The 13,334-nt window shown below is 39.7% G+C and overlaps 1 protein-coding gene across 1 annotated transcript in view; it reads right to left on the minus strand.

Annotated features, from left to right (window-relative positions):
• Positions 1 to 7,251: 7,251 nt before the first annotated feature.
• The window catches only part of LOC126148472 (uncharacterized), a 222,676-nt gene continuing 216,593 nt past the window's right edge, over positions 7,252 to 13,334 (minus strand). Inside the window, exons 12-13 of the mRNA XM_049915759.1 lie at positions 9,987 to 10,151; positions 7,252 to 7,463 (exon numbers count right to left, since the gene is read on the minus strand). Of these exons, the coding sequence (XP_049771716.1) occupies positions 10,036 to 10,151 (116 nt within the window). The 3' untranslated portion in view covers positions 7,252 to 7,463; positions 9,987 to 10,035. The remainder of the gene's footprint in view (positions 7,464 to 9,986; positions 10,152 to 13,334) is intronic.

The following is a 13,334-nucleotide window of genomic DNA, read 5'->3' on the forward strand; positions in this document are numbered from 1 at the left end:
ATGGTCTTTGGTGGACAGGGGAATTAAGATGGCCACCAGAGTAATAAATATTTGAAGTTTACATATTTGTTGGTTTCGCTCGTTCTTTATCATCAAAAGCACATAAAAAACACGGAACCTCATGTTTTTAACCCTAGACAACCAGATGTAGAGCCAGCATCAGCATCGAGAGACAGCAGCGATCCAGCAAGTAGCAGCGATTACTACAACACAATGCATTTTAATGGCGCCAACCTAACATCAAGTGCTAACGAGCTCCGTAAATGGGAGTGAAATAGTGCGATTATAGCAATTAGCAATATCTACGACTAGGTGACCATTACAAGTTCCACCACAGGACCTTGATGACCTTTGTGTCTCTGATCGAACCTGGCCTGGAGGTCCCACCAATTTCAAGGTATATATTTCTCTATGTCCAGATGCAGTGCCCCATTTCTGTCAGACCTGTCTGCTAACAGTCTTGATATGGATGTGGTTAAGCTCAGACTTGATCACCTTCATGAAGCTGGGGTAATTGAACCTGTCAAAATTAGTGCTTAGGCCACTCTGTGTAGGGTCAACAGTCAGTGCCTAAGCACACATGGAAACCTGCCCCATATCACATCTGAAGGGCTTCCTCACTAAGCTTGTTGATGGTAAGTATTTTTCTAAGACAGACCTTGCTGATTCTTATTTACAGATCCCACTGGATGAGTAATCACAATACATTATGGTCATCAATAACCCCTTTGACTTGTACAAATACAAAAATTTGACCTTTGTGATCTCTTCTATGCTTACAGATACATGGAACAGTTAACCATGTCCATTCCAATTACCTAGATGACTAAATAGTTACTTGTGCCATACGCCAAGACCACCTACGTAACCTCTTTACTACAATGCATGACGCAGAGCTCAAGTGCTAACTCCACAAATGCCAGTTTTTTCAGGAGAAAGTGGAGTACCTTGGTCACTTGCTCAACAAAGATGGGATTAAACACACAATTGCAAATCTGCAATTGTTGACTCTCTCCCATGTCCCAAAAACCTACAAGAACTGCAGGGGTTTTTGGGTAAAGTGAGTTATTATTCTAAGTTACTCCTGCAAGCTGCTGGTACTGAGCAACCCATCTCCTATGTGTCAAACACACTGATGCCTGCTCAAAAAAACTACTCACAGGTAAAGAAAGAGACTTTGGTAATCGTCTTTGCTGTTAAGAAATTCCATGTATACCTCTTTGGTACTAAGTTTGTCCTCATTACTGACCACAAAACATTGGTAGTGCTCTCTCTGGGCCATATTCACAGTTTCCAGAGCAGCTTGCTGTTCCTTAGTTCTTACAGTTACACCATTAAGTAAAAGCCTACAGTGCAACACACAAATGCAGATATGCTCTCTCATCTACCCTCAGGACCAGACCTGGCATTTGACAAACAGGAGATTTCCTGTTTCCACACTGACATCAAATGGCAATGCGCTGTGGGTGGGTTCCCATTACCGCTACTCACATCACTGCAAACACACGCTGTAAATCTTATGGCACATCGCACACTATGTGCTTCTTAGGTGGCCCACTTATTTTTTCCAAATCAGCTGATCCAGAACTCTTGGCAGTGGCTCACCTTTCTCATCTTTTGTTTGTTGTCTCTGATGTTCCCCTGCTGGATGTGGAATCAGATTCTCACTGTGTTGTCATTCCAACTACCTTACATTTCATGTCTTGGAACTCCTCTATTGTGGACATTGGGGTATGTCACAGATGGAAGCTCTTGCTAGGTGATATGCCTACTGGCCAAGACTGAAAACAGACTTGGTGGTCATGATGCATAGCTGTTCTGCACGTCCCCAACATCAGGCACCTCCATCACAGTCTTTCGCCCCCTGGCCGACTCCCCTCGCCCCTGGGATCACATTCATTTGGACTTTGCAGGTCTCTTTCTGGGCTCTATGTGGCTCAAATGTTGTTATTGCTTATTTCAAATACCCATACGTGGTTAGCATGGCATCCACCCCTACAGCAGCCATGCCCAATGCATTTACCCAGATTCTCACAATCAAAGGACTTCACGAGACACTCATGGCCAACAACATGCCCTAATTCATGGCGAGAGCTTTTGAACAGTTCTGCAAAGACAATGGCATTAAACACCTGTTTAGCGCACCTTTTCATCCAGTCTCCAATGGTGAAGTGGAGCGAATGGTATGTATATTTAAACAACAAACGTTGAAAGCAATGGGCACATTCACCACTGTAGCAACACTCACAATGTTCCTGAGCACCTACTGGACCACCCATGTCCATGATCACAGTCTCACAGAGCTCCTCCTTGTGCAACAGCAACATACTCTCGTCACCTTCTGGTACCACAGCTCTCGGAACCCCAGATCTGACATGCTGGACAATACCCCCCAGGTATCCTTCGCAGATGCCAACTACAGTGGTGGCCCCCCATGGGTGGCACCTTCTGACAGTTGACAGTTTGAAGGAACTGGAGTGTCAGCACACCAGCCAACTTCTTCCCCGCCTACTGACTGTGCCACCATTGAGGGTCTCTCAGAGTTGATGTGCCCACCCTTGCAAATCACTCAACCACATGTACATTATTCAGGCTCCAGGCAATCATCGGTGGTTCCCATGGATGTGAGTATGGAGACTGAGTCCTCACCATAGTGTCTGCCCACTCAACAGTCATCTCCCACGCCGCCATTACCCGGAGCATTGCCCAACATCCCACATTCCTTTTCCCAGCTGGTGAGCTCCTCTCTTGGAACATCCAACCATGCCTCCGGTTCAACTTCAAAAACATAATCTTGTGTGCTTCAGGCCCAATGCACTCATTTCAGGGGAGGGATCAGGTATTCCAGCCCATGAGTTTGAAAGCCTGCCAGAACACATGGACCTAGATGACAGTTCCTAGGCAGCACACCCCATACATGTGAGCCCTGCTGTCACTGACTCTGCACTACATGTAGGCTGTACCGCACATGCCAGCCTTTTGCCACCCATGGCCATACTATAAAGCTAGCAGGGTAGTTGTCTGAACTTCAGTCATGTTCCAACCACATTTACTTATCTTTCCTTGTTCAAAGTGTTCCTTGGTTTCACATATTGCTATGTCTAGGCTCTTGCTTTGGTTTACACTCTGGACTTGTCATTCAATCATGTTTTCTGGTTGTTCACCCATCATTGCTGTAGTCTTTGGTGTTTTCAGCAACTCATTGTCAACACCATCAGCCAGTTATGCAGTGTCTCTGGGACATGTCAGATTCCAGTTACTTTAGTGTGCCTGGCCTTGCCAGACAGTGAAACATTTATCACTAAGCATGCAGCAGTCAACGTGTTAGAAGATGTATTAACATATACACTTTAATTCAATAGCAATAAGCAAATTATTTAAAACCACTTTGCCTGATTAGCATGTGTACCACACTGAATTTTATTTTTAGAAATTTTTACTGCTGTTGAGAAATCTGCGCAGCCACAGTTACTGAAAAAAGCTAATGAAGAAGATAATGGGAGAAGTAGAAGGAAAGTAATTTTCAATCCATCCAATCAGAAAAGACAGTGTTAAAGAAAAAAAGACATATAGCTTACCATACAATTTACCAACTGATGTGCTCAAACTTATGTATATTTGTAGAATGAAGTGCAACAGGAAGTCAGCCAAAAATGAAACTTAAAGATTTTTGGAACACACCATCATTCCCCAACCAACAAGATCAAACAATCGTGGGCCTAGTAAAATAAGAACAGAAAAATATACACCATTCCATCAGAAAACTAACCACATAAGAACAATGACTAAACTACACACACTCATGACTGAACTTCAAATGTTACCACTTTTTCGATATTTTTAATACATTTTATATGTCAAACAAGTTTGTTTGTTTCGCTCTTATAAACAAAATAAAAGAAACTGTGCTATGTGGACATATAAGTTATTGACTCTGCACACCTTATATTTCAAAATACCCACAGAATGAGTGCCACTGCTCCAGAGAAAGGTCACAGCAGACACCTCTTGTTTCTGGACTTAACATTTACATTACTTGTACAGTATACATGACAAAGGAAAATGTTATTACTCCTAATAATACACCAAGGGAATAGCTTTACATGAATATTGTCAATGAAGGGTCCAATCTGTTGTCCACTTCTCAAATCAGGACATGTATGATGAATGAGATAAATTTCAGAAGCATCTGAAGGATGGATATTGTGAAGAAGAGGACAAGAAGGTAGATCTTGCTGTACCATCAGGAAGAGGCTGCACAGAGGTATTCACAGAAGAAAGATGACAAAGAGATAAATATATTAGACAAAGATGGCAATTAATGAGGCCTTGCAACATCATGTCTTGCCGAAGCCAAACAGTTGTATGTGCACACTTTGCACCTCCTCTCAATATCATTTTTAGACATACATACCCCATTTTTCCTGCTTTGCATGCTGCATTTATATATTCTCCCCTTTCATCAATTAAACTTAACAGCTCATATGTTATTCATAATATGTTAGTTGTTCCTCAGCTGTCTTCACTACTTCATCTCTCAAAGGTACCCATTCACTTTTCTTTTGTAATTGTTCCACCTATTTGAATTAGATATTGCCTAATGCTACCTGTGGATCAACTAATGAGGACATAATAATATTGTTAAAATATTAATTAGGTTCAAATGATTGTTTCTCCTTATTTAACTTTCTTGCCATGGCATTAAATCTCTGTGTTAGTCAAAATTAATAGTGGATGGCTGTATTTAAATGAAATTATTCTTATTAAGTATAAGTAAAAGGTTAAATAATCTTGGACTTTCTAAGCGAATTTTTTGTTGATATTCAAATTAAGTTTATTTTTTGTGTTGTTACAAATGTATTTTTACACTACAATAATTCATAACATTAAGAAATTATTGTCAGACAAAACTGTACAGTGAATAAATACTGTGACATTAAATAAACAATAACATTCCTACAGACTAGAAAAGTACCTGAAGAACTGTGCATATGGAAAGAGGTACAGGTTATCCTCAACATTCTCCTGATCCATTTGCCCTGGATACTAAAAGTTTCCAGAGAATAAATTTTTCATGGGACCACTGAGTTGACACATCAGTGTTATGAAAATACTGTTGTGGTGCTAGATGAATGCACCTCAGTGTATTACCTGTACTGATGGACATTCTAAATTGGCAGGATACAGTAGGAATTAAATCAGTTAAAAACTATAAACTGCATTCCTAAAATAGATGTTGTTCACTGTATTTGTAGACAAGCGAGCACAAATATGGAGATTGTAGTTCTCTAGCACATGGAAGTATCAGTTTGGACTTATGCCTGGCACACTGTCTTATGGAAATGCTACTACTGAGCCATTGGAGATTGTCTCACAGATTGACTAAAAGTCTCACAACGTCAGATACCAGTGTGTAGGAGGTGTAATGTAGTCACCTGCTGACTGAGACTACTTGTTTGCACATCTTGAGAGGAAACAAGATTCTAAAATGTGTTTTAATAAATAGTTGTCGAGTAAAATTAACTAAGAGAAAAATTAATGTTTGTTTGTCACTGATTATCAGAGGGCTGAAAAGGCAAATTTTACTGTCATGAGTAACAGTAGCAGACTAGGTATACAACACTGTGAAAACAACTTAATATTATGATCAGTACAGAGAAAGTGAATTTTCTTCACTGACAGACTGACAAATGTGACTGTCTCCCACGGCACACATCTTGTGTTTATTTTTATTTCTACTAAACATTAATCATGTAATAGATTTGGCAACTTTAATAAGTAATTCATAAGAGGTACAGGTACTTAATTAAAGCATTAGGCACCTATGCAGAATGCAAGTAACTAACAGTCTGAAGAAAATGAAACTTAAATTAATTTGAAAAACTGCTGGTATGAATTACATGAGAATGTTGACACTGTTAGACCTACACAGCATGCACAGACATATTATGTATATATACAAAGAAGGGGAGTATGAATAGTAACATTTGATTTAACTTATGTGACAGTGCCATTGAAATGCTGAAAACTATGATTTGTCTAGCCACTGAAAAAAGATAGCAATTATTTCATGAAAATCTATTTTCAAAATTTCAGTAACAGGTTTTTGCTAAGTTATATCCTATAAATAAGGCTACATTAATTACACCTGCCACACTCACCAAAGAAGTGATTTTTTGTAGGTTTCATCAGTCAATAAAATTTTTAAAAAAAATTCAGAAAGAACAACAGAAACATCAATTACTCAGTTCATTGTTTTTAAGGTAGCACCTTTCTATGCAAATAACATTGTAAGTTATGGACAGCATGTTCATTGAGATTTCTTTTTTCTCCAACCACATATACGGCAAAACTTTCTGAATTCATACAAATTATCTTATGTTGTCATAAGTGATGGGTGCAGAAATTTACAAAATTATGTGTCACAAACTATTACTCTCTTTTAACAGACTTTCTCAGTTATGAGAAGTCACTGTCAGTTGTGCAAGAAGACAGACAGAAGTAACTAATTCATACCAAAAAGGACAACTGCATCAGCCATAGAATAGAAGAAAAATATTTTTGAGAAGCACCTACAGCACAAGTTTCAAACAGCTTGTCATCACAGACATCTACAAGAAATAAATACACAGCTGAAAGTACAAATGACAAAATTATAAACAGCACAGAATATTTCTTCGCAGATAATTCTGCAAAAACTCTTGTGTTCTAAACTAACATATCTCAGAAAAATAATTGTAGTTGTGACCAAAGCAACAATAACTAATTTTCAATAACAACACCATAAATACTTTGCAACCAACAACAAAATAATCACATGGAAAAACTGAAAGTAATATTGTATTTAACCTCGATTTTCAACAGTTGAAATTCTGCGATGGAATACAAAAAATGGCTCATTTCTGAAAGTGATATGGCTTTTGAGTGACAAATATGAGAAGCATACAAAGGAAATGTAATAGTTTGCTTAGGTTTGTTGCATAGTAAGTTAGTACACATTTGGGTGTTGAAACTTCCTGTTTTGAAAACAACTGAGAGTTCTTTTGAGAAATACATTAAATTTGGCACAATACTGTAGCAACAGAGTCACACATTCAAACAGCAAATGGTTCAATAAATACACACAAATGCATAGAAAAAACACTTCATATACGTACACACACAAACACACACACACACACACACACACACACACACACATCACAGCTGAATGTTGAAACATATACAAGAGGATCTTAAAGGAATCTCACTTACATTAAAAGCAACAAAACAGTATGAGTGTTCAATAGGTTTCACCTTTCCCTATTACACAGCATCCTCAGCATATTACAAATTTCAGGAATAACTTACTAGTAGTCAAAACAAGTGAGTAGTGCTTTAAAAATTATCCTACAAAAGTTACGGAAATTCCTCTGATGGATGGACACTGATGATCCATATAACACACTGTCTGGAACCTGAAACTGAAAAAAGAATGTGTTAAATGTCCATATAGTACATGGTCTACAGAAAGAAACTGTTATTCATGATACCTGAAGTTAACTCTTTTTTAATTTAATTTCAGCAAATTATTTACAAAAGCAGAAAAATATAAGTCTTCCTTCAATTCTAACAATATCTGAGGCAGATGAGGAGCAGATAACTGAAAATCAATAGAGCAAGAATGAGTGGAACAAGGTGGGGACGAAATATATATATATATATATTTTTAATAGAGAATATTCAGCTGTGGTTGCAATAAAGATAGATTTATTAGTTCTTCATTTGCGGCATGTTTTACCTGTACTGAAAGGCATCTTCAGATAATCATATAGAGACAATGCCCCTTAAACACAAACTAGGGCCTGTTTACATCTGTTATTATGTTGTACATATATGATACATAAGTAGGCCCTATTTTGTGTACATGTGAAATGCATTACAAATGAAGAAGTAATAAATCTATCTTTATTGCAACCATTACTGAATTCTCTCTATAACATTACCATGGTTGCTGTACCAGTGCCATAGACTTTGGGAATAAAATGGAGTGGTATTTTTAAATGTATTGTTGTCTCTCAGGTTTTCAAAACTTTTATTTTTTAACCCAATTTCCTTCCTTTCCCTTTGGTCTTCACTAATACATTCTATATTCCTTTGTCACCATCCGCACAGCTTAAATTTTCTTGGCTTTCTATATCCTGACGGAGAAGTTATTCAAAAGTTTGCAAAGGCAAGTTTCTAAAATTTCTCTTTTTCTCTCTCTCTCTTTAAATATAACAGTCCAAAACCTGCACTACACTAATTCTCAATTTTGTTGTTATTATGCAATCACTCTTCTCCTGAATCAAATAGTACAAAAAAGCTGTTGACATTGTTAGTACATAAAAAATGAAAAAACTATGAAAAAGCAACCAACAACAGAAAAATCGGAGAAGATACTGTTGTTGGATATGACTACCATAGTTAGTACATAATTTTTGTTGTTGAGCAGGTACAATAATATAAAATACAAAATGAATAACTGAAAATGAAGCAACCTGAAAGTTATTAATACACACAAGACCACAGACTGAGAAATGCAGTTGTAGAAACTGATTCTTTCTTTCATTCATTCACAGACAGTGTTCAATAGACCCCATCACAAGGAAATCCGGGATGAGTTAAACAATACATTACAACAGATGTGTAGCTACAATATATTGCTTCCGTAGAATAAATTTATAGCCATAATTAATGAAGTGGGTTATGATATTTACTAAAGATACTTGTAAAACTTTATTTACTCTTAAAAGTACTACAAAAAGTATCTAACTTCCCAGCAGATTAAAACTTTGTGGCAGACCAGGAGTCAAACTTGAGACCTTTGCCTTTTGTGGATAAGTGTTCTACTGACTGAGCTATCCCAGCACAACCCACAACCTGCTCTTACAGCTTTACTTCTGCCAGAACCTCACCTCTTACCTTCCAAACTTCACAGAAGTTCTTATGCATACCTTGTGGGTATAGCCCTCCTGAATGAAGGGATATTGCAGAGACATGGCTCAACCACAGTGTGGGGGATTGTTTCCAGAATGAATTATCACTATGTAGTGGAGTGCATACTGATTTGAAACTTCCTGGCAGATTAAAACTGTGTGCCAGACCATGACTTGAACTTGTGACCATCACCTTTTGCAGGCAAGTGCTCTACTGACCGAGGTATCCCAGTACAGTTCACAACCCATCCACACAGCTTTATTTCCAGCAGTACCTCATCTCCTTCCTTCCATACCTGCAAGATAAGCGGAAGAACTTTTGTTGTGAAATTCGGAATGTAAGAGATGAGGTACTGGTGGAAGTAAAGCTGTGAGTGCAGGTTGTGAGTCATGCTTGAACAAGAGTGGAAGTGGGGTTGGGCTGGGGTGCTAGACCTGAGGTATGTAAGTAGCCATAAAAAATCACCAGTTTCCAAGCTGTTAAAAACCTGCATAATAACGACCTTTAAATCATTTTCTTGAAATATAAACACCTGACTACACTATATTTTTCCTTTCCCTGTGAACTAGGGGTGGAGGTAAGAGGCCCAGATCCCCATTTCACCTGAGCAAGGGTGCCTTTCTGCTTGGATAGCTCACCTGGTAAAGTACTTGCCTGCAAAAGGTAAAGGTCCCAGGTTCAAGTTCTTGTCCAACACATAGTTGTAATCTACAGTTGCAGGCACAGTTTGCCATAATTTTTATTTTATTTGTAATATCTTCACTACAGTAACATTTTTATGTCTTTGACTTTACTACATTCTTGAATGGTTTTATCAAGAGTAGTGAACTATCACGTCAATGTCTCACATGGAAATGATGTATTCCTACCCTTACAAGTCTACTCTGTGTGTTGTATTATGAAGACCATCCCCATATTATGCTTTATAACTGTATTTTTTGTTTGTCATGCCAAGTGTTCCTTTCAGTATTTAATTGCTTTTGATTAATTATTACTGCTGAATATACAGAATTGTGAGACATACTTACCAAACAGTTGTATTGTGTACACAAAGCTGACTAGCAAGTGCCATATGGATTATGACGTACAAGGAAGCTGCTCATATCTCAGGCACATCCCAATGTTGTCATCGGGGGACTCATTCTCTTTTCCAGGACCAAACTGCACACGGATGTTGAATGGTGTTGTGCTACCTATGAAGATCATAATGTCCATGTATTTTATCACAAACCATTGTTGCCAAGTTACCAGTATTTGAGATGATTTTCCAATGTACAAGAATTTCTGCAGAGTATTTTAGAATTTGAGAGCTTATTTTGTCAATACATATGAATAACGCTGTCTTCAATTACTAAACACATGTAGCATTTGAAAACATAATGTTTTCAGCCAATAAAATTAAGATAATGCAAATTTTAGCTTCCAAGTACACCTCATGGACAACTTCAAAGTGACAACTTCCCAAAAGCTTCTCACCATCCATTCCAACTAAATCAGTTGATGAAACAAACTACAAAAAAGCACACTGACAGTGCACTGGCCATGAAAGGCAGGCATCCAAGTTTGAGCTGCGTGGGATAGCCGCCGTTGGATAAGCAGCTGCCAGCAGAAAGTCGTATACTCCTTGCTCACTTATTTGTTACATAGTTTAATTCTCAATTTCTTTGCATGTTTTTGGTACTTGCATTGTTTAATTCATAAATTTTGGGCGTATTATAGTATTTGAGAGTTGTAGCATCGCATTTTAGTACCTGAATAGAGTAAATTCGCGTAGTCGTCTGTCTTCTGTTTTTGTTTTGAGCGGCCAGTGTCGGTTGGTCACAGCCAGTGTGCTCCCTGCCGCCGTTGGATAAGCAGCTGCCAGCAGAAAGTCGTATACTCCTAGCTCACTTACTTGCTACATAGTTTAATTCTTAATTTCTTTGAGTGTTTTCGGTACTTGCATTGTTTAATTCATAAATTTCGGGCGTATTATAGTATTTGAGAGTTGTAGCATCGCGTTTTAGTACCTGAATAGTGTAAAATCACGTAGTCTCCTTCCGCCGCCGAGCAGTGTGTCAGCAGTGCGCAAGTAGCAGCATTACTGCATTTACTAGGCAATCTTGTATTTTAATAACCGTTTAAATTTTGTGTCAATTTGTTTGTGCTCTCTGTAGATTAGTTTAGACGTTCTTTGCACAACAGTTTTTAGCATGGATAGGGACTGCAACTGCTGTGTTCGGATGCAGGCTGAGTTGGCATCCCTTCGCTCCCAGCTTCAGGCAGTGTTGGCTTCGGTCACACAGCTTGAGGCTGTTGCCAATGGGCATCACTGTGGGGATCCGGATGGGGGTTTGTTGGGGATGGCCAGCTCGTCCTACGCATCCCCCGATCGGACTACGGCTGTGGCTGCCCGGGATACTGCCCACATTGAGACTGATCACTCACCTGTGGTAGAGTGGGAGGTTGTCTCGAGGTGTGGCAGAGGGCGAAAGACATTCCGGAGGGCTGAACGGAAGGCCTCTCCAGTTTGTTTGACGAACCGGTTTCAGGCTCTGTCTCAGGCTGATACTGATCTTTGGCCAGACATGGCTGCTTGTCCTGACCAGAGGTTGCCCCTCACTCTGCAAGATCCGGGCAGTCGCAGAGGGTGGGCTTACTGGTAGTTGGGAGCTCCAAAGTCAGGCGTGTAATGGGACCCCTTAGGGATATGGCAGCAAGAGAGGGGAAGAAAACCAATGTGCACTCTGTGTGCATACCGGGGGGAGTCATTCCAGATGTTGAAGGGGTCCTTCCGGATGCCATGAAGGGTACAGGGTGCACCCATTGGCAGGTGGTCGCTCATGTCAGCACCAATGATGTGTGTCGCTATGGATCGGAGGAAATCCTCTCTGGCTTCCAGTGGTGCAGAGCTCACCATCTGCAGCATCGTCGACAGGACTGACTGTGGACCTTTGGTACAGAGCTGAGTGGAGGGTCTGAATCAGAGGCTGAGACAGTTCTGTGACCATGTGGGCTGCGGATTCCTCAACTTGTGCCATAGGGTGATGGGGTTTCGGGTTCCGCTGGATAGGTCAGGAGTCCACTACACACAGCAAGCAGCTACACGGGTAGCAAGGGTTGTGTGGTGTGGACTGGGTGGTTTTTTAGGTTAGATGGCCTCGGGCAAGTACAGAAACGGCAACAGCCTCAAAGGGTGCGGGGCAAAGTCAGGACATGCGGGGACCAAGCAGCAATCGGTATTGTAATTGTAAACTGTCGAAGCTGCATTGGTAAAGTACCGGAACTTCAAGCGCTGCTAGAAAGCACCGAAGCTGAAATTGTTATAGGTACAGAAAGCTGGATGAAGCCAGAGATAAACTCTGCCGAAATATTTACAAAGGCACAGATGGTGTTTAGAAAGGATAGACTGCATGCAACCGGTGGTGGTGTATTTGTCGCTGTTAGTAGTAGTTTATCCTGTAGTGAAGTAGAAGTGGATAGTTCCTGTGAATTATTATGGGTGGAGGTTACACTCAACAACCGAGCTAGGTTAATGATTGGCTCCTTTTACCTATCTCCTGACTCAGCAGCATTAGTGGCAGAACAATTGAGAGAAAATTTGGAATACATTTCACATAAATTTTCTCAGCATGTTATAGTCTTACGTGGAGATTTCAATTTACCAGATATAGACTGGGACACTCAGATGTTTAGGATGGGTGGTAGGGACAGAGCATCGAGTGACATTATACTGAGTGTACTATCTGAAAATTACCTTGAGCAATTAAATAGAGAACCGACTCATGGAGATAACATCTTGGACCTACTGATAACAAACAGACCCGATCTTTTTGACACTATAAGTGCAGAACAGGGAACACTGATCATAGGGCCATTGCAGTATCCCTGAATATGGAAGTTAATAGGAATATAAAAAAAAGGGAGGAAGGTTTATCTGTTTAGCAAGAGTAACAGAAGGCAGATTTCAGACTACCTAACAGATCAAAACGAAAATTTCTGTTCCGACACTGACAATGTTGAGTGTTTATGGGAAAAGTTCAAGGCAACCGTAAAATGGGTTTTAGACAGGTACGTACCGAGTAAAAACTGTGAGGGATGGGAAAAACACACAAAGTTAGGAAACTACTGCGAAAACAAAGAGAGCTTCACTGCAAGTTTAAACGCAGACAAAACCTCTCAGACAAACAGAAGCTAAACGATGCCAAAGTTAGCATAAGGAGGGCTATGCGTGAAGCGTTCAGTGAATTCGAAAGTAAAATTCTATGTACCGACTTGACAGAAAATCCTAGGAAGTTCTGGTCTTACGTTAAATCAGTACGTGGCTCGAAACAGCATATCCAGACACTCCTGGATGATGATGGCATTGAAACAGAGGATGACACGCATAAAGCTGA

Source organism: Schistocerca cancellata, chromosome 2 (genome assembly GCF_023864275.1).
Source record: "Schistocerca cancellata isolate TAMUIC-IGC-003103 chromosome 2, iqSchCanc2.1, whole genome shotgun sequence".
Classification (NCBI taxonomy): Eukaryota; Metazoa; Arthropoda; class Insecta; order Orthoptera; family Acrididae; genus Schistocerca; species Schistocerca cancellata.